At 52.7% G+C, this 20,916-nt stretch overlaps 2 protein-coding genes across 4 annotated transcripts; one reads left to right on the top strand and one right to left on the bottom strand.

Moving 5' to 3' along the window:
- Window positions 1-5: 5 nt before the first annotated feature.
- Window positions 6-3,933, top strand: WDR54 (WD repeat domain 54). 2 transcript variants are annotated; one of them, XM_040223891.1, is made up of 10 exons: window positions 6-133; window positions 456-743; window positions 919-981; window positions 1,518-1,584; window positions 1,671-1,724; window positions 2,046-2,173; window positions 3,051-3,151; window positions 3,240-3,402; window positions 3,594-3,668; window positions 3,745-3,933. In XM_040223891.1, the coding sequence occupies exons 2-10, from the start codon at window positions 522-524 to the stop codon at window positions 3,874-3,876; spliced, it is 1,005 nt and encodes a 334-aa protein (XP_040079825.1). In that variant the 5' UTR covers window positions 6-133; window positions 456-521; the 3' UTR covers window positions 3,877-3,933. The 2 variants fall into 2 exon arrangements, with proteins under 2 accessions (XP_040079825.1, XP_040079826.1); XM_040223892.1 differs by having other exon boundaries at window positions 51-133; window positions 3,240-3,393.
- Window positions 3,934-4,053: 120 nt separating this feature from the next.
- On the bottom strand, window positions 4,054-18,225 carry RTKN (rhotekin). Of its 2 annotated transcripts, XM_040223877.1 has the most exons (13): window positions 16,579-16,780; window positions 15,797-16,223; window positions 10,493-10,692; window positions 8,709-8,770; window positions 8,558-8,611; window positions 8,342-8,459; window positions 7,922-8,131; window positions 7,090-7,184; window positions 6,874-6,980; window positions 6,509-6,637; window positions 5,652-5,820; window positions 5,332-5,436; window positions 4,054-4,754 (listed from the first exon to the last, which is right to left on the bottom strand). In XM_040223877.1, exons 2-13 carry the CDS (start codon window positions 15,866-15,868, stop codon window positions 4,420-4,422), a joined length of 1,656 nt encoding a protein of 551 aa, XP_040079811.1. In that variant the 5' UTR covers window positions 15,869-16,223; window positions 16,579-16,780; the 3' UTR covers window positions 4,054-4,419. The 2 variants fall into 2 exon arrangements, with proteins under 2 accessions (XP_040079811.1, XP_040079810.1); XM_040223876.1 differs by lacking the exons at window positions 15,797-16,223; window positions 16,579-16,780 and adding an exon at window positions 17,838-18,225.
- Between the last annotated feature and the right edge of the window lie 2,691 nt (window positions 18,226-20,916).

The following is a 20,916-nucleotide window of genomic DNA, read 5'->3' as shown; positions in this document are numbered from 1 at the left end:
CCGGCAGCCGCGCCGGGCGCGCGTCGCACGTTAGGGTAGTTCACCCCACCCAACGGCCGTGCGTCCGTGCGTCGTCTCTATGGTGGCGGCGGATTCGGAGAGACCGAACGCTTCTGGAGTCTCGGAGCTGCTGGTGTGAACTCTGACCTGGTCCGGGGGCTTCGGGGAGCCAGGCTGAGGGAGGAAGAGCCTAGGGGCTACCCTGCTTCATCCTACCTTGACTCGGGCTCTTGGGGCCACTGGGTCCTGGGCCATCACCATTCCTCCTCTGGGGTTCCCCCCATCGCCTCATGACTCAGCCCTAGCGTTCCCCTCGCCAGCTCCGCGTTACCCTTCCCACACTATGTGACCACCAACCCCCATCACCATCCCCGAGGCCCTCGTTCATTCACATCGCGACCCAGTCACCGGGGGTTTTCCCAGTGCCTCCTGTCAGCACCACCCCACCCCCCAAGCCCCCTTAGGAATCTCGGGGGTCTTCTGCTTTCCGCGCGCCTGGGATCGACCGTCTCTCCCCAAGAATGTTCCGCCGGGAGCGCTCCATCCCGCTTCGAGGCTCGGCGGCCGCCCTGTGCAACAACCTCAGTGTGCTGCAGCTGCCCGCCCGCAACCTCACTCATTTTGGAGTAGTCCATGGACCCAGCGCCCAGCTACTCAGCGCTGCTCCTGAGGGTGTGCCCTTGGCCCAGCGCCAACTCCACGCTAAGGAGGGCGCTGGAGTGAGCCCCCCACTTATCACCCAGGTGAGGCGTGGAGTTGGGAGTGGTGTTGCTGAACCCCGCCCTACCTAGAACCCGGTACTTCCTCTCCAAACCTCAAGGAATAGGCCTTCCCTGACCATCTGAATTTCCACATTTCCGAGTCCTCATTCATGTCCTCTGCTCTGACTACTTTTTACTCTGATTCATCTCCCTCTAGATCCACTGGTGTGTCCTCCCTTTCCGAGTATTGCTGGTACTCACCTCTCATCGAGGAATACAAGTAAGAAGAGGACCTTCCTATCCTCCCCCGCTAGAGTCTTAACTTCTCTCCAAGGCCCCTAGTGTGTGTGCTGTGCTTAGTCGCTCAGTCGTGTCCGACTCTTTGCGACCCCATGGACTGTAGCCTGCCAGGCTCCTCCTCCGTCCATGGGATTCTCCAGGCAAGAATACTGGAGTGGGTTGCCATTTCCTCCTCCAGGGGATCTTCCCAACCCAGCGATCTTACTTCTAAACATTTCCAAGCTGTTCTCATGCTTAGCCCCCTCATCTCTCATCTTCATACCTTCCTTGTTTTCCAGTTCTTAAGTGCCATCTCCAATATCTGCCCTTTTATTAGTTGTGTGACCCTGGGCAATTTAGTGAACTTCTCTCAGAGCCTCAGTGTCTTCTGTTAAATGCAGATAAAAGTAGCGCCTCCCTCCCCAGGTAATTTTGAGGATTAAACAGGCTAAGGTTAACATGAGTCTGTGGAGTAGCTGGTACAGAGCTCAGCAAAGGTCAGCTGGGTTATGACCCATCCTTGCCCTGGTCTTCCAGATGTACGAGTCTGACGGCTCCGTCATGGTCTACTGGCATGCACTGGATGCTGGAGATGCCTCTCTAGGTACGTGCAGGACTGGGTTGGGGGTAGGAGTGTTCACTGGGGCTGGGGGGTTAATACTTCTAATCATTTTCCCCTCTCATACTCAGTGCAGGCTGTGTTTGCCCGAGGAATTGCTGCCAGTGGCCACTACGTCTGTGTGGGTGAGGGGGCCAAAGGCAGGGCATTGGAGAGTGCTGAGGTATAGGGGTGTGGGCTTTGACCAGGATGCTGCAGGTCTGAGGAAATTGTGGAGTGTTAGAGGGGTGGGAGTGAAGGAGGGTCTGAGAAACTCCAAAAAGCCATGGACGGGTTCAGAGGGGCAGGATGGTATAGGAAAAGGGCAGTGAATGTTGGGAGTGGGGCTGTTGAAGCAGTGAGAGGTGGGTTTGTTACTAAGGTTTCTGGGATGGAGGGAGGGCTGAGCATGGTGGCTGGAGGCCTGGGAGCATCAGGAGGCCGTCAGTGGAGCGCTGGTTCTGCAGGAACATGGTCGGGCCGGGTACTGGTGTTTGACATCCCCACCAAGGGTCCCAACATTGTACTGAGTGAAGAGCTGGCAAGGCACCAGACGCCAATCTCAGACATTGCCACTGAGCCTGCCCAGGGACAGGTGAGTCGATCCCCCCTACCTGTTCCAGTGAATCTGAGGGCCTTCCCCACCTTGGGGAAGCAGGGGACCTGGGTTCAAGCCTTGGCTTTGTCATTAAGCAGCTGAATGACTATGGGCAAATTAGTGTACTTTGCTGAGTTTTAGCAATCTCAGGTCCAGTGACGAGTCCAGAAATACTTTATATTTACGTGGTACTTAATAGTTCACTCATACTTTATGATCCTGGTGTGAATGGAGGAGTTGGGACTGATGGTTTCTGGCATGTGTGGCTTCCTTCTCCAAACTTGGGCAAGTGCCCCCTATTGAGGCCCACCTCCAGTGCTATCCTCTCCTGGAAGCCTTCCCCCTCTTCCAGCCCCGACTCATCTCCCTTAGCTGAACCCTGAATTGACACTGCCCACAAAGACAACTCTTATCTCCCTGATTAGGTTGTAAACCTCTTGAAAACAGGGTATGTATCTTATAATTCCTATGCCACACCACACCTGGCACACAGTTGGGCCTGTGGGCTCTGTTGGCTGCCTGAGTTGAGGGGCTGTCAAGAGTCCCAGAGTCTAGTCATGACTGTGACTGGCTCAGTGCAAGAACTCCAGAAGGTCCTAACACTGTGGCCTTAGTTTTATCATTCATCCAATGAGGACAGTTATATACCCTTACATATAGGATGTGTGCTGGGGTTGGGGTAGGGAGTCAGAGTCTATAAGGAATACAATGAAAGCATTTAATGCTTCCAAGAGACCCTTCCAGCTAGTGGTGGGTCCACATCTTCCCCTTTCCCTGGAGAGGCAAAGATGCAAATACTGCCTCCCTTCCCCTCCTGCCTTGTATATAGGACCCAGCAGGGAGAAAAAAAGGCTAATCCTGCCTTTCCCCTCAGGACTGCATGGCTGACACTGTGACAGCAGATGACTCGGGCTTGCTGTGTGTCTGGAGATCAGGGCCCAAATTCAAATTACTGACCCAGATTCCAGGATTCGGGTAGGTGAGGCAGAAGGGGGCGGAGGCAGCTTCACGGTGGGGAGTGGGCTTAGGTCTGGGAAATCCGAGTGTGATGTCACCCTTGCAGGGTGCCGTGCTCTTCTGTGCAGCTGTGGCAGGGGACCGTAGCAGCAGGCTACGGGGATGGGCAAGTGCGTCTGTATGAAGCCAGTACAGGAACTATACACGTCCAGATCGACGCCCATGCCCGGGCCATCTGTGCCCTGGACCTGGCTCCTGAGGTGGGCAAGGTCAGTCTCCCACTCTGTCCTTGCATACCCTTGTTTCCTGGTGCTGGGATGTTGAGAGGCACTTCACAGACTTATCTCTGCCTCTCAGGGTACCCCCTCCCCAGGCACCTGGACTGGGCTTTACAGCCTATACCAGCCCTCGGTTAGCACATCTGACTCCCACTGGTCCTCCTTGCCTTTCTTTAAAATAGCTACTCTCTGCGGCTGAAGACACCTTCATACACATCTGGAAGTTGAGCAGAAGCCCAGAGGGTGGCTGCATTGAGGTATGTGTCATGAGAAGAGTGGAATGAGGGCCCAAGGATGAGGCCACAGGCCCTGAACAGCTGTCTTCTCTCCCAGGTGGAACACTGTCACGGTGAGTGTGTGCCTGACACCCAGCTGTGTGGTGCCCGATTCTGTGACCCCTCAGGCAGCTCCTTTGCTGTGACTGGCTATGACCTCGCTGAGATCCTGAGATTCAGCAGCATGTGAGAGAAGAGCAGCCCTCTATTTCCCTGTGGTATTTATAAAGTACCCCCCTCCACCCAGCTGTTGTCTGATTACTCAATCTCATGGTCACACTTCACAACTAGTGAACTAAGCTCCAGGGATAAGGGGCTATGGCGGGTCCTGACCAAGTCAAGAGGCAATCTGTCCTCAACAACCAGGTGAAGGGTGATGTTAAATAACTTTAATGGTCAATGTAAAAGTCACAAGGGAGGGGTGTTCCCTCCCAGGGCTCTTCAGTGCCATTCTCAAAGCTGGTTAATGCAGGGAGGTAGGGCAGGGTTGGTTCCAGTTTTCTCCCAGGAAGGGTTTACGGGGTCCCAGCCAGCCCTGGGAACGAGTCCCTCAGCACCGTGGCAACCGCAGCTTAAAGGGGCTTCTGCTACCCCTTCTCAGCCTACCCTGACTCCAGCAGAGGAAGGGGAGGCCAAGCTGGTCAGCCTGATACAAACAGTGCTGAATCCAAGCCCAGCTGCACACAGATCTTCCCCTCTTCTGGCCAGATCCTGTTGCCAGCACCTTTTTCTCTCACACTGGTGACTGGAGCCAAGTGTGGGGTGGGCCTTTGCTGCAGAGGCCTCTGGATCGTGGGGATCGCTGCAGGGGGAGAGGGGCAACTAAGCGAGAAGCCCCAGGGGAATGGTCTGGGGGGACAGCATCCAGAGAGAATGTTCGGGGTCTCCCCCAGGGCAAGGAATGGATCCGGGCTGGAGCTGGGGCCACTGAAGCAGGTGAGCAGGGGCCAGGCAAGGCAGGCTGGTCTGTAAACACTGCTAGCCAGGGTGGGGGCGTCTCCAGCCTCGAGCCCTCCCGCTGGGCCAGGATGTCTGTCACCGCTGCGATGTCATCCAGTGGCTCAATAGCTGTGGTATCAGGAAGGGATTGAGGGGAGGGGAGTCAGAGCTTGGGCCCCAGAGCTACTCAGCCCTGAGCATCACCTGTCACTGTAAGCGGAGGAAAGCAGAGCCCGGATCTCAGCTGAGACTGCATTATCCTGCAGGAGCAGCCCCTCACATGGGCCCCCAGGAGCCACAGGCTCTGATAAGACTGTGGCACATGGGGGCAGTGGATGGACAGCAAGAGGGGAGTAGGCAGAAGTAGGTGAAGAAACCAAGAAAGAGGGGGAAAATTAAAGCATTGCCAGGCAAGTGAAGGGTCAGAGGAAGAGACAGGAATCCACATACAGAAAGGGAAACAGGAAAGAAAAAATTAGGGGAAAAAATCCATGAAATGAGTCTGGTTCTACAGGGTTTTGTTTGAACTTTGGTGGAGGTGATTTTAAGAAGAGTTGGAGAAGGGAAAGGAATCCTGGGTGGGACTTGGGTCCCCAGAGCTCTGCCTTAGCCCACAGTGTGCTTTCTCTCTGTCTCTGTTATCTGGGTTCCCCTGAAGCCCCCAACGCAACTTCCCACGAGGATCCCACAATGCATTTTCACTCACCCATTTCATGGTACAAGGACCCCTGCTTGGCCAGCACTTGGGGTGGTTTCCGAGGAGCAGGTGTTTCAATTTTCATTATTTCATCACAGCACTGCTTCCACTGACCTGAGGGGAGAGCATTGATGGGGGTGGGTTGCCTTCTCCCCTGCTACATTCCCTTCCACACATTCCTGAAATAAGCTCATTTCAAAAAGTATTGTATTATTATAAGAATTATTATAATAATTTAATATTGTGTTAATTATATAATTTTGAATTATAAGGATTATCAAATTATTTTGGTAAAAATAACAAGCCCCAATCCAGACCCCTCCTCTTACTCATGTCAAAGAAAAGCTGCCACAGAGCCTCCATCCAGCTCTGCAGGGCTCCCCGACTCTCTGCCTGAAGAGTGTGTGTCACCTCTTCCTCCCCATACCGGTTACTGATGCTCAGGGTGAAGGGCCAGCCGGCTGCCTGGTCCAGCTCCCCTGCCCGGACTTGAGTCTCCTATAGGAGAAATCCAAGATCTGCTTCCACCTTCACCTTGGTCACAGAAGTCAGCTATGACATCAGGCAGGCTTGGTCATCCCTACCCTTAGAAGGAGGAGCTTGTGGAGCTTTCACCAAGCCCTCTCATTTGCCTCCTACTGATCAGAGTGGGAAGAAATGGCAAGGAAGGACTGGAATGAGACAAGTCATTCTTAGTCAGGAAGAGGAGCAGATGGAGACAGGAAAGGAGAGATTGAGCAAGGCAGGGAAGGTGAGGAGGCAGGCAGGAACAGGAACACTAAGGCCCCTCAATACTTGTATAAAAGTCGGCAGGAATGCCAGCAAAAGGGCTAGGAAACAAAGACGGTCCTTGGACTTGGGCTGGGAGAGAAAACCGGGAAAGGGTAAACGAGATGCAGACCGGAGTCTGAAGGAAGATGGGAGGGGGATGAAAAGCCCTAAACTGGCAATAGAGCCCTCTGTGACACTTGGCAAGGGCTGAGGCTGGTGAGTAGAAGGGACTCGTTTTCCGTGATGCTGGTGGGGAGAACATGGCCCCTCGGCATCCCTGGCCCTGAAGCTGGGTGTGGTGCTGTTGGGAGCAGGAAGCTAGCTTTGATCTCTCCTGGGGCCCACCCTCCTGGGGCCTGATGGAGAGCTTCCCAAACCCTGGCACCTGGTGGCTTCACCACCAGAGACTCATCACCTTGTTGATTGCGATAGTAAACAGCGGCTCGTCCCCAGTGTCTGTGTCTTCAGGTTGCCGGTAACAGAAGAGGTTTGTGCCTTTCAGGACTCCATGTACTTGCACCCAGTCCCGCGGCTCCCCAGCTTGCTGCATAAATGACTCAAGGTTTCCTAGGGGAATCACACCCCCAACACCCTTCTTCCCAGCCCCCCACAGAAAAATTACTCCTTTCTGCCCACCCTCCTATCTTACCCTCCTTTCATCTTACCATGCCCCTCCTTCCTCCACCCAGATCTTACGTTTTCAATAGTTCTTTGATCTCTAGGTGATCTGGCTCTCCTTTGTCTTCTCCCACTTCCCTTCCAGTCCTCAGGGCCCCTCACCTGCACCCTGAGGGTACCACTTGCAGTAGGCTGAGTCATGCAGAGAGGCTGAGCCACCAGGCGGCAACACACGCTACCATAAAGGGGCAGCCAGGCAGGGTTCTCCTCTGGGGGAGAAAGAAGTGGAGGGTGAGGGTGGGAAATGTGAAGGGGAAGGGACCATCTAACAGCCCCTCTTCTCATCATCCAGCATCCCCCACATAGACACATACTCACCAGGAGTGGCAAGGGTGAGGTCATGTGTGCGGAACCCATCTTGCACAGCTGCTAGGGTGAGCGTGGTATGAGCCAAGAGGTGGTAACGAGGACCACTGCAGGACAGAGAAGTGGACAGCAGCCAAGTGGGGGCATGCTGGGTGGCAAGAGCAATAAGAGCTGAGCCGGTCTGTCTGCCCCACTGTTTAGGCTGCCCCACAGAAAACTAGCTTGCCTCCCCCACAGGGGATAAAACAGACATTTACTGTACTCCCAATAAGTGCTGGGGCCTGTGCTTTAAATACGTTATCCCACTGTATTCCCACAACAGCCCTGAAGTTGGTGGCATTCTTTAGTTAATAGACGAGGCAGCTTGAGGCTTAAAGAGGTTAAGAAGTCTGCCCGAAAATAAAACTGAGGTGGCGATACTTGAATTTGAATCTGCATCTATCTCCAAAATAAGCAATCTGTTCATTACCTGCAAGGTTCTCAAACTGCTCCTCAGAGACCCAGTGAGTCTACTAGGTGCCTCCAGGTGCCTGTAGGCAACACCACAGCACCCAGGTATTCTGCTGTAGCCAGGGGCACTCTGTTATATCTACATAAGGTGTATCTTGGTGCAAAAGCAGTGAAGACCCCAGAACCTAGCTCTTCCTGCATTCCTGTTGGTCTTCTCAGTTGGCTGTTAGAAGTACCTGAGGTATGGGCCAGAGTGCCTCCCAGTATGTGACCACTGCTCATTCATATCTGTCTGCATGTCCTGGCAACAGTAGAAAATAGGCTCTGCATGCTCAACACAGCTCAGAGATCACCGGTCGCCAGCTGAGGGCTGGGGAGGAATATAGGTGCTTACCCCACAGCCGGGCTGGGAAGCAAGATGGGACTGCTGCCTGAGCCCCCAGCAGTCTCCAGCGATGCTCGGACACGCCTCCCTGAGGAGCGGCCCAAGGAGCTGCTGAGTTTGGTGGCAAGCCTCTTGGGGGCTCCAGCCAGGGCCCCATCCTCTTCCACACAAGCCCCATACAGCTCCAGCCGCAGTTCAAAGTCTGGCCCTGCCTCGGCACTGTAGGAATACGGGAGGAAGCAAGGAGAGGAGGATAGTCTGGGCCAGTCCAGGGAGTGGCGCTGGGGTTAGGATGGATGTCATGCAAGTACAAGACAGCTCCACAGGGAAGGCCCAGCTCCCTCCCTCCTCCTCTTCCTCCCCTCCTCTAAAGCTACATGATTAGAGCCTAGTAGAGGAAGCTGGGAGCCACAGGGATGAGGTACCCACAAGAGCACGTTGTTCTGAAAGGAGATGTCTGTGAGGGTCCTGTCCACCAGGATCATCTCTGTGTCCTGAATGTGTTCCCCTATCTGCAGCAGCAGGAACACAGCCCAGCGGTGCAGGTCTGGGGGCCGAGAGCAAAATCGGTAATGATGTGCCCCCAAGGGGACCTCCAGTCTCAGGGCCACTCCCTTAAGTCTGTCCCACGTGAGTGGAACTCACCGCCTTTGTTCTTGAAATATTCTGTGTCCTTCCACATGAGTGGAATCCGAAGATCTAAGGGGCAGAGGGATAGGAATAGAAGTCAAGACGGGACAGGAGATCTTATCACTGGGCAAAGAATGCCAGCAGCTGGGGTAGTTGTGCTTCTTACCAGAAATGCAGATCTGGCCACGGCAGGGGGAGCGTTCAGTGGGTGGCCCACTGTCCGAAGGCCTGTGGGCAAATCACAACATCCTAGCCTGGCCTCTTGACACTATTCTCCCTGGCTCTGGTTCCCAAAGGCTCTAGGACCCCCCCGGCCCAGAGCTCAGCTGCCAGATCCCTGCCAGGCTGACATTAGCAGAGCTGAAGGACTGTTAGGGAGAGTTGTCCATTGAACCCAGGAGGTTGCTGGGCTTGGGAATACTAGAGGCACTTAGCTTACACACACAGTACAAGCTCAGGCCACCCCCAACGAGCACCCTTCCTGACCACCTCCCTAGACTCCTGCCAGGAAGAAGTGGGGCTTGAGGAGACAGGTTGCCCAGAGAGAGACCACCTTTCAAGGATTCTCCTCAGGCTTGGAGGAGTTTGCAGGCTTTCTTTTTAACAACAAAGGAGGCTGTTTGTCTCCACCATCTCATTACTTCAATAAAGGAAGGTACTCGGTCAGTCAGAGAATCAAGAACCCAAATAGGGGACATTTGTGTCCCATTTATCACAAATCTCTCTCCATCTTCCCCTCCAGCTTTGATTTCTCCTCTACCCTTCTGGCCAGATTGGCTAAACCTTCCCAGTGCCCCAAGTTCCCCAGTTCCTCCACTGCGGGAGGAACATCAGATCTTCCTCCCCTCCCTGCCTATCATCAGAACTCACTGAGCATGTGTCCCTTTCCTAAGGCGGTGGCCAGCTTCTCCATACTAATTTACAGTTCATCATAATGAAACTAGTGGCTTGGAACAGCCTGAAACTAAACGCTGTGGCACTGATGGCAGTGTGTTCAGCTGCCAGGGCCTAGGGTGTACCACAGATCACACTGTATGGGACGTGCGGGGACCTGGGCAAGGCAGAGCTTGTCAAAGGCCACCTCTCAAGAGACGGCAGACTCTCAGTAGAAGCTGTCCCTGTGCCTGCTTGCTCTTCCTTTAACTTTATGCAGCGGCCGTTGAGGGGTTCCTGCCTTCCCCTGGTGTCTTCACGGGTGAACTCTAGAGGCCTCCTGGCAACCTCTCCTTGTGTGTGAGCTGGAATGGACACTATGCCTGTAAGGGGCCTGTACCTTCTCCCCACTCAGCCTTGTGGGGTCAAACAGGTTACTTTGCCAGAAGCCAATTTTCCAAGTGACCAATTTACAAAAAAATGGTCAGTTCTCAGAATGATCAATTTGCCAAATATTTTCTCCCACATTTTAGTTTTACCAGAGCATCACCTCAACCATTTCACTACAGTTTTGTCAGATTGAGTCCTTTTAGTACACATTCTAATTTATATGAATGGGTAGGCTTTTACTTAAAATTTTTTTATTATTATTTCTCCCAGTTTCTGCCTCAGATGAGGCAAACCCCAGGTACAATTAGCTACTGTCTGTTACAGTAAATGACTAATTGGTCATTTAGCAAATTGACCATTTGGTGAACTGGCTTTGAGAAAATTAGCTTTCCAGAAGCCAGACAAACAGGATCATCAGATCACAGGCACGGCTTAGCAAATTAGCACTTCCGCATTACTATCCTCAGACTGCCGGCCTTTCACCAGACACACTGGCTTTACTGGGCCCTAGCAACTCACTAGTGTGCCTCTGGGCAGCACACTGTGGTGATAAAACACCAAAGTGTCTTCTAGGTCCCTGGGAAGTCTTCATCAGGAAGTCGTCTTCGAGGTGCCCCGCACTCCATGCTTCATATATATATCCAGTGCACCACTATCCCCATAAAGCCTCGCCTCCTCCTTGCTTACCGCCGGCCTGTCTTCTTCAGCACCTGTGCCTCCTTGCGCCGCTGCAGCTCGCCCATGTAGTTCAGGATGCGGCTGTTGCACACCAGCAGGCTCTTGGTGGCCTCCAGAGCCTGCTCTCGCTGGGAGCAGGCCGCCAGCAGCTTGCAGGCCCCTTCCCTCATCCGGATCTCATGGTCCAACTTTCTTTGCAACTCTGTGTCCTAGCCAGAGTGGGGATAAGGAAGAGAAGGAAATATCAATCGGGGGGCAGGCTGATGCACCCTTGAGTCCCTAAGTGGGCTGTGGTCAACAAGAAACTGATGAGCTTAGGTCTCAGGCAACTAGAGGGCAGGGACTGAGTCTCAATTTCAACTGCCCAGGAACAACCAGAGAAGCTTTGTAAAAATACAGATACCCTTGGGAGTGTAAATTTTTTCAGCCTCTTTGGAGCACAATTTGGAAAAATCTGTAAAAACTACAAATTCACATCCTTTTATCCAGCTATGCATCATCTAGGATTTTATTCTACAAATACAGTAACACTTGTGGGCAGAGCCATATTCATTGCAGCCTCAATTTAAAACACCAAGGTTAAAAGTCCTTCAATAGGGCATTGGTTAAATATGTTATAGTACATCTATGCCACGGGATATGGAATATTGCAGACATTAAGGTAGACATGTATGCAAAAATGAAACTATTCAAAATACAGAAATGAGAAAAGACAGTAGAACAGTATTACAGCATGCTCCTATTTGGAGCATGTTTATATTTATACATATCCATAGATACACATAAAATAGTAGTGGTTGTGGGGCTGGGAGCCAGGAATGGAAAGTCAACTTATGATAGTTTATAAATCTACCATACTATTGGAAATTGTGTTACCTTTTAAAAAAATTAAATCTTCTGATTTTTTAAAAAAAGGTCACCAGGCCCCACCTCAGATTAGCAGAATAAGAATCTCTTAAGAGGTGGGGCATGTGCATTTTTGGGAAAATTCCCCAAGTGACCTTGAGGTGTAGCCCAGGCTGAGAACCACCACCTAAAGGGAATGGCCACAGATGGTAGATCCTGGGTTACCCCAAAGACTCAAGTGATGAGAGACTCTAGTTGGCAAGGGGTCAGTGGAGAAGAAGCATACTACCTACAGTGTTCACCCATGCTGTACAGAATGCACTACACAGTCCAGATTCTGGAGCGTGCCACCTGCTGGCCTGCTGAGTAAGGGAGGTGAAGACAGACAGGAAGGCAGGTGAAACAGAAGGTCAAGAGCGAGTTGCTGAGCAGGCACTTAGCAAAATGCCCAACATATGGTGTACTTGGAAGGAGGTGGGGGCGGGGAGGAAGTAGTGTATACTTATTGTAACGATGCCACCGCAGCCCCAGTAACATTCACCCAATAATAACACTAAAGCATCCCTGTGCTGTCGAAGGCTTCACATTTGAAATCCAGCTGGGAGGTGAGAGATACAGACATTAATGGCTGTTCTGTAAGTGCCAGGTCATGGCACAAATGCACTCAGGAAACAGACCCTATTTGTTTCTGGCTGAGGTGATGGGGAAGGCTTCAGAGAGCAACTGGAAGACTAACCCTATTACAGTGTATACAAATCAGAAGCAAGCCAAGTGGAGTCACAGGGTTGGAAGAGGAGGGTGAATGTGACTGCCCAACATCAAAACCTGTCTTCTCCCTCCCACCAGCTCTCTTTCACACTCTGTGCCCTTGCTTCTGTCCCTGATGACTCTAGCCTTCAAGTCTCTAAGACCTGAACACCCTAAATTACTGCTTCCAGGAACTGCCTTGTCTGACCTACCTGCGGATTCTTCCTTCCCTACTTGGGCTAGGCCAGACTCTCATCACCTCTCACCTCATCTCATCACCCTCACTATCCACGTTTTCCTTCCTGACTATAAATAGGCCAATGTGTACAGTGCCCCCTCCACCAGAAAGCCCTCTCAGACTACACAGTTGTCCCCACCTCCACCATGCCTGCCTGCACCAGGATCCCATCTTTGCTAAGGTTTGTTGCTTGCCCATCCCCATCTCATTCTCCATCCAGCTTCTACCACAAATACCCCAAACAAGTGAGGAGGGTAGGGCTGAGCAACATCCTCAGGCCCCCTCCTGACTTGCCTTTTGGTCCCAGCCCCAGCACTCACGGATTCTTCCCTAGCCCTGTCCATTGCACATGCAGCACGATGCAGGCAGTATGGCTGGTCCTCCAGGGAACCTCACCACCAGGTACCTGGGGAGCTGCCATGGCTCCAGTGAGCGCCGATGACATCAGCTCCCAGCTGTCACAATAGTGAGCCGCAGGCAGCCCCTCGGTTCCTCTGTGCGCCTGACCCCATTAGGCTCCAGCGGCAGCGTTAACCAGAGAGACCTAGTGGCAGAGGGGCGGTACCTCCAGGAGCACTGCCCTCACCCTGGAAAGGGCTCCAGGCTCTTCAGCTGCTGGAGATCAAGAGACCCCTCCATGTTACAAGTGCTCCCCAGGGTGACTCCTGGCCTGGGAGCTTGCCAGAGGGAGGATGGTATATACATTGGAATACATTGGTATAATGGGCTGCAGAGAAGTCACGGTATTCAGCCCAGATGAGCTGGCGTAGGGGCCCAGACACCCTGTCTGCCACTGCCCCCACAGCCCTCTGGTTTGAATCCACTCTCCCACGGCCCCACAGTGGAGAATGCCCTAAAAACCTCCCATCCTTTGGAGAGACCATTTTGGGAATCCTGACACAGGGTCTGGATCCCAGACCTTCACCCCCTCTCCCTACCTCAGGGATAGCTCCATGTCCCCTCCTCCCCACCCATATGCCCTCTCTTCCCAAGTGGCGGTACTTTCACCAGGCTCTCCTGGGAAAGAGCCCTCAGTTGGATGTCAGCTGGACTGGGTCAGGACCCAAGGGGCTGAAGAAGGATGAGTCATGGCCTGAAACCCCAGCACATACTAGGCCCTCTGTGGACATCCTTTCCAGTTCCTCCCACTCTCTTCTGGCTCTAACTTCCTGCTCTGCTTCTCATCGCCTTATGATCCTTTTAGAAACTCCACCAGGACTAAATTCAAATCCTGGCTTAGGAACTTGACTAGCTGTGAGAACTTAACCTCTGGGGGTAGGGGTAGGGGGTGGGAGTTGGGTATTCCACCTGCTCCATAGCACTATTTGAAGATTAAATGGGAAAATCTAACTTCTGCCTGGGCCCAGCACTCCCACCTCCTCCTTACTTGCACCTTAAGTTGCCTTCTCCAGAAAAATCTTGAATTTACACTTTCACAACTACCCCTCTTGCTAATCCCTGAAACATCAATGAGTTGGGGGTTGGAGAACTGCTGAGCCTCCTGGAGAAAGGACACAGCACCCTCAACCAACCAATGGCTGAATAAGAGATGATTAAAGTGAAATCTAAGCCCCCTTTCCTGTCCCAGAACTTGGGCAGGGCTCCTATGAAGAACAATTACCTGGAGGGGGAGGGATGCAGAATTTGAATACTTAAATACCTAGACCAGCCATGTCCAATAAGATCATTCTATCATCCTACAATGATGGAAATGCTCAATAGCCATGGACCACATGAAATATGGCTAAAGTAATTAAGGAACTGAAAATTATTTTATTTCATTTTAATTAAAATTTAAATGTAAATAGCCACATAGTAACATGAACAGCGCAGAGGACTAAGGATGGCAAATAGATTTTAATCTCATGTGCCAACCCAAGACAATAGGTAGTGTCAGAGTCCCATTGAAAACCTTGGGCAACTTTGTGCATATTAGAAAAAGATGACCCTCACTAGGCAAATAACTTAGATAAAGGAGTTTCCTCTTCACACAGCCTGAAACTAGGCCAGGACTCTTGCCACTATGCAATGCCCTTGTGAAGGACACAATCTGCATAATTTATGCCAAGATTGTGCTGAGAAAGATTGTGAGGCCATGCATGGATTTGTTGGTGAAGAGTGCCATGATTGACTAGTAATGTCTGTTATTATCTAGGGAGTGGGGACCAGGTTGAGGGTGCAAAAACATGTGATAAATCCCCCTTCTGAGCTAGACTCTTTACTGTCCGGCCTCTGACCTCCCTCAGCAGCAACCCTCTGCCTGGTCCAGGCAGTCACTGCCACAGCTTCCTCTATCTTTCCCGTCTCTGTAAATGACCACACTGCCCAGGTGCTTAGCCACACACCTGAGAATCATCCGGGAGCCCTCTCTTTGCCTCAGCCTCACGTCCAATCCATCAGCAAGCCCTGTCAGATCTACCACCATCATTTCAAATCTGCCCTTTTCTCCCTGTCTTCACCATGAGCATTTAATCCTCACCATCAGGTTCATTCCCCAAAGGCTGTAATGACCTCCTAGCTGGTGGTCACGCCCCTCCCCACCCCCCACCTAGCCTGTTCCTTTCAAACACAACAGCTATCATATTAAAACATTGGGTGAGTTGTCCCACATGCTTAAAACCCTCCATGGGCCAATATCACACTTATAGTAAAATCTAAATGACCTGTCATGGCCTTCAAAGCCCTGCATAATCTGGTCCCCGCCCATCAGTTTGACCCCAACCAGTATGTTTTAGCCACACTGGCTCTCTTTCTTCCCCAAACATATCATCATCATCCTCATTTAAGGTCCTTACTCTGCCCTCTGTCTGGAAAGTTCTTCCTCCCATCTTTACCTGTCTTCATCCTTCTGGCCACAGCTCAAAGAGCTCACAAAGGCCTTCCCTGACTCCTACATTTAATGCCGCCTGTCCTACCTGATGTTTATGATACCCCTGTTTTTATCATAATTTCATTGTGAGATTATTTATGTGTTTGCATGTTTCTAGGTCCCCTAGAGTGGAGCCTTCCCTGTTCACTGAGGTGTCCCAAGATCTAGAAAGCAGCTGGCATATAGTAGGTGCTCGATAAATGTGATTAAGAATAAATAAATGAATAAACAGCTCCCTGCCATCTTCAGGGCCACAGAATCCTTACATCCTGCTCTAGAATCCTCTTCCCCTTCTCTGGTAAGGCCATCTCCTTCTTGAAGATCACACTCACAGTGTACTCTCTTCTTCCCACACCTAAAAGGGGCCCTCAGCCCCAGAACACACAGCCACACCAACCCACAGAGCTTCCAGAAATAAGGGTGAAGACCCTGTTGCCAACACAATACTCTAACTGGCAGAACTGAACCTGGGTCCATAAGTAGCACCCAAAGAAGGGCACACAGAACCACCTAATCCCTCTCCCCACTGGGAGCAGGCCCAGCGTGAAAGGGCAGCGCAGAACCGGGGCTGGGATGCTGTGGAGGAGGTGCACTCCAGGGGTGGGGGCGTTACCTCCAGGCTGAGCGCCATCTGCCGGATGTAGAGCATATTCAGGTCCTCCAGGATGTGCAATCTGTCCTGCATCTCTGTGCCCCCTGGGCTCCCCTTCCCTTGCTGATCCCTCAGAGGGGTGGGGCAAGCAAGCCCCACGCTGCCCCACAATTCCTCTCCCGCTGCTCTCCTCGTCTTGAAAGAGGTGGGCAGTTCTTGGTCAGAGGGCAGAGGCAGCCCCTGTCCCTCTCGTGCTCCAGTTAGACCCCTCTGGCTGCTGTGACAAAGTCTCCTTGCCTACCGCTGTTCCCGGCCCTGATGGAGCCAGGCATGGGAGGAAAGGAAAGCGAGGTGAGGATGAGCAGGGTACCCGGAGAGGAGGCCAGCTGCAGAAGGGGCTCTGGGCACAGAGTGTCCAGTCTTGCTTTGGTGGCAGCTGTTCTCCCAGCTGTGGAAGAAAAAGGCTCTTTCATTCCGACTCTGGCCCCTCCCCAGCCCCCGCCCACAACCCTGGCCTGGTGGACAGAGAATCTGTGTGCTGTAGGGTGTGAGGGGCAGGCACAACTGGAAGGGGGCCGGGAAGGGACACTTCATGCAGGTTCTGTGGAGTCGTGGGGATTGTCAGGAGGTTGCTTTCTGAAAGGGTTCGGGCTTAGTTTGAGGAAGAAGAGGGATAGAGGTGGGGACTTGATTGAGTGAGCCTAGGAAGTGGGACAGAGGGGTAATTGCGGCCCAACCCCCAGGGCCACCTCTTCCAACTTGGGACCTTCATCCAGCCCGCCCCACCCTGGGTTCACAATTACCTTGCTTTTCCAGCAGAAGGGAGGAGAGGGAGGGAGAAAGGCAGGGGTGTGCCTGGCTGCGCTGCCCCCGCTCCCCTCTGCGGGCCCCTTCCCTTCCAGACAGGAAACCAGCCCCGATTCCCAGCCAGCTGCAGCTTTGCCACCACCGCCCCCTCAACCCTAGGCCCACGGAGTCACACTCCGCTCCGGGGCCCAGCGGCTCCACCCCGGTTCCTCCGCGATGGCCCCCAAAAAGGCCGGGCTTATCCCGGGGGCGGCACCAGCTCACAGGCCCCTCCTCCTGGTCCCTGGGCCTCGCCCCTCACTCCCCCACGCTGGCCCCACGCGGCGTTGCTTATGCGGGACTCGACAGAGGCCCTGTCTCCCAGGCCCACTAGCTTCTGAGTCAGAGAAGGCCTGCGACTGTGGGACAGGAGTGTGAAAGAGCCTTTGTTCTGGGCAGGCTGTGGGGTAACAGTGCAGAAGCCAGGACTGGAATCCGGGAGGAGTGAGGAAGGCCCCCTCACTTAACCCTTTCCAGGACCAGCAGCGAAGGAGAACTGACCTGGGGGGACAGCCTCTGCTGTCGCTACTGGCCCTCTCAGTCCTGGCTCGGTCCTCACATCTTTCAGCCTCTCCTGAGCCTCTTTACGGAATTACAAGTAGGGCTCAGACCTGGGCAAAGTAGTGGGCCAGGGAGGGAACTGTAAAGGCTGGACCGTTCTTAGGCCACAGAAAAGGAGGCTGAAAGCTTGAGTGTGGGAAATAATCCCAAATCGTTGATCGGGAGCCCCTCACTTCCGATTCCCCCAGCCACAGAGGAGCAGTTGCGGAGAGTTTCAGCGAAGGAGGCCGAGAAGTCAGGCCTGACGACGGAGGCTGTCCCAGACGGTAGAGACGGGCTGTGGGATGCGGCTGGAGGCCAGGGAAGGAGCGGGCACCCGGGCCAGGAGTCTTGTTCGACCCCGGCTAGTTGCACATGTCCAGGATGCCCGGAAGGGCTGCCGTAAGGCACATCTTAGGAATCGAGCCTAGCGCTCCCTAAACTGAAGTTTTTCCAGGCGGAGGCAAATCATCCCACTGGGCCAGAGAATGTCTGGGGTGACACGGTTGGATTAACGTGCAGACGGTCCGCGCCTGACTTTTTAAGTCAACAACCTCTGTTCTGTACCCGACCCACCGCGTCTCCGCCCCTCGGCGCGCGCGGGCGGGGCGGGAGGCCCGGGCGGCCCGAACTGCGGGAGCCGGGGGAGGGGAAGGCAGGGACGCGGGTCTCTCACCTCCGGCGGGTCGCATAAGAGGCTGAGTCGGAAGCGGCCGCGTTTGAACTCCATCTCCAGGGCAGAGCCCCTGGCCACGGTGACCCGGCTCCGGTGGTTTCGGGAGAACATACTGGCGGTCCCGCGCCGTTGCCTGCCTTCTGCACTCCCCGCGCCGCCCGGCTCTGCTTTGTCCCTTAGGCTTCTTTCCCTTGTTGCCCTTCAGCTAGTCCGGCTGGGAATCTCCCGCAGCCGGATTCCCAAACTCCGCCTCCGGAGACGACACCTGGGCCGGGCAGGGCGCGGCACTCTCTCCCTCCACCCCCCCGCCCCCGCCCCCGCCAAAGGCCCGGGCGGCCGGGCCAGTCCCGGGCTACAAGCGGGCCTACAACCTCGGGAGCACTGGGGTGGTTCGCCGCCGCTCGGGGCGGGGGTTGCGGGCGCCACACCTGGGCGAGGGGCGGGCCTAGAGAAGCCCCGCCCCAAAGGCTGCGCCCCCTCGGCGAGCCGGACTACCTGCACGCGGAAAACCCCAAGGCCCAGGGATCACGGCGAGTCACACCGCGCCGCCCTGGGACCGAGCCCGATCTCACCCCTGAGCAGCTTCTCAGGGATTCAACTTCCTACGGCCCCCAATGTCCCTTCTTCGTCCCCCTCCCCACTTTAAGCTCCCCTTCGTCCCTAGTGGTCACAGTTCACCGAGCAGTGCTTAAGCGGGTCTGGTAACTCTGCTCTATTCGTTACTAACCGTGGATCCTTGACTGTCAGAGAACTTCTTGGCTTCAGCTTTCTCACTCGTGCAGTGAGGATACAGTAATTACCGCACTCCTCAGGTCGCTACGAGGATTACATACGAGCATGAGCGCCTGGCACGAGACAAGCGCCCCCTAAGCCGAGTTATGAAGAAAAAGGGTAGGAGGCAGCACCTTTGTGCCCTTGGATGGGGCACCAGCGACCTTCAGTTCCCTGGACCCAGACCTTGACTCCCTTAGAGGGTGAGGATATGTTACCTAAAGATGGGCTCTCTGCTGCTTTGCTGTGTAGCTGAGGCAGGGTTAGGATTCTCATCTTCTGCAGAAAAAGGGACCCCTCACCACCACCCCCAGCTCTGTGGGACAGAAGGAAATGGCAGAGGATTAGTTTGCTGACCACAGATGAGGAATTCCGGGGACTTAGGAATTTACTGGGGAGAACGAGAGAGACAGAGAGAGAGAATGGTCCCTTCAAAGCTAGAGCCAGAGAAATACCAGGCTATAGCTTTAGAGAGCCCAGGTTAGAACTGCTGGGCTATGAAAAATTACTCAACATTCTTTTAGAAAACTTGACTCAATTTACTTTGGCAAAAGGGGAAATTTATGGCTTAAGGAATGATGATATCTAGGGCTCAGGCTTTCGTTGTGGCTTGACCCAGGTATTCAGCACCCACAAGGATCCTGTCTTTCTCCTTCATCTCGATCTACTTTTCTCTCCAAGGGCTTCATTCTCCACAGTATTATAAAATGGTTGTCAAAAATTCTGGGTCTGTGTACTTTCAGGCTTAAATGCAGCAGAAAAGAGAGCTGTTTCTTGAAGCTCCTGTGCATGTCTGGGATTCACTATGGGCCATTTCAGATCGTTTATCCATCACAAACCGATTTTTATAGGCAGAGGGGTGGCCAGACCTGAACCAATCGCTATGGCCAGATCGGATTCCATGTGCCAGTTGGCCAGGCCTAGGTCACTTCCCAGTTCTGGAAACCAAATGGAACCCAATGAGCTGGGAGAGAGGGAAGGGAGACATGGTTTCTGAAAAGCGGTTACAGGTACTACCACCAGAAAGTGAAAGAATGGATGCTGGACAGAAAAAAACAACAAACATCTTTGTTGTTTACAGAAGTTTACATGAAGAAGGGAGTTCTTCTGTCACTAGGAAAGGCAGATCAAAAGATTATGAAAAATCTGTGGCCTCTGAGATAAATCTCAAAGGAAGAGTGAAGGGGGAAGGAAGGCATTGTTTCTAAATTTCTTCAAATATCTATCATCACTCTTCTAAACTGTAAGCTCCCTAAGGAGAGACAGTCTATCTTATCCACTGCTTTATGCCCAGTGCCTGGCACATACAGAGTTCTCAATAAATTACTGGTTGAACTAAATGAACAAATGAGATGCCCAAAGGAAACATACAGATTTGAGAGTGCTTGACTGGGATGAGCCATGCTATGGGACTAAAATGGTTCATTTCAAATGTTTAACTTTTAGCAGCAGAATGCTTTTTTCCCCAAATGAAAATGTCACCTGAAATATATGAAATATGATCACAGCTGCTGTAATAGAAGCAGGGGCTGGAGCCCCAAATCTTGTCCTCTCCAGAGGCCCCCTCAGCTGCATGCAGGGACACACACACACACACACACACACACACACACACACACACACACATACACACACCCCTGTGGAACAGAGGCTATACAGAAGGTTTTGAAAACCCCTAACAAGAGCTGGAGGAATGGAAAGCATTTGGAAAGGAAATAGAGCTCAAATCCTGCCTGAGAATTTGTACTTGATGTGACTTCAGATTTTGGGAAAGGAGTGACACAACCAGAGTTATATTTTAGGGATCATAATCTGATGCGCATTTGCATAAATCTGCTGGACGAGGTTGTGTCTGGGGTTTGGGAAGCCAGCTGACACTGTCCTCAACTGAAGGTGGAGAGACAAGGGCCAACATTTCTGAGGAGTTATTATTTTTTAATTAAATTCTTTTTTTGAAAGTACTCATTCCGTTTTTGAAACATTTTTTTTTCTACCACTTAAAAAATAATACAAAGTAAAAAATACATGAACAAACCACACTTTCCCCATAATCACAGAAAAACACTGAGACAGTTTGGTGCCAGAGAATGCTGAAGCCTCATACTAGCTCATAAGAGAAAATTGCTGAATTTTCTGGAATTGTGCATTCCAGTTGTTAAATACAACTTTGTTGTCACGCAGTCGTGTTTGACTCTTTGCGACCCCATGGACTGGGCTTCCCAGGCAGCACTAGTGATAATGAACCCTCCTACCAATGCAAGAGACGTAAGATACGCTGGTTCAATCCCTGGGTCAGGAAGATCCCCTG

Source organism: Oryx dammah, unplaced genomic scaffold, assembly GCF_014754425.2.
Source record: "Oryx dammah isolate SB20612 unplaced genomic scaffold, SCBI_Odam_1.1 HiC_scaffold_25, whole genome shotgun sequence".
NCBI classification, from domain to species: domain Eukaryota; kingdom Metazoa; phylum Chordata; class Mammalia; order Artiodactyla; family Bovidae; genus Oryx; species Oryx dammah.
The sequence above is the reverse complement of the archived record's forward strand: the minus strand, read 5'-3'. Positions and strand labels throughout refer to the sequence as shown.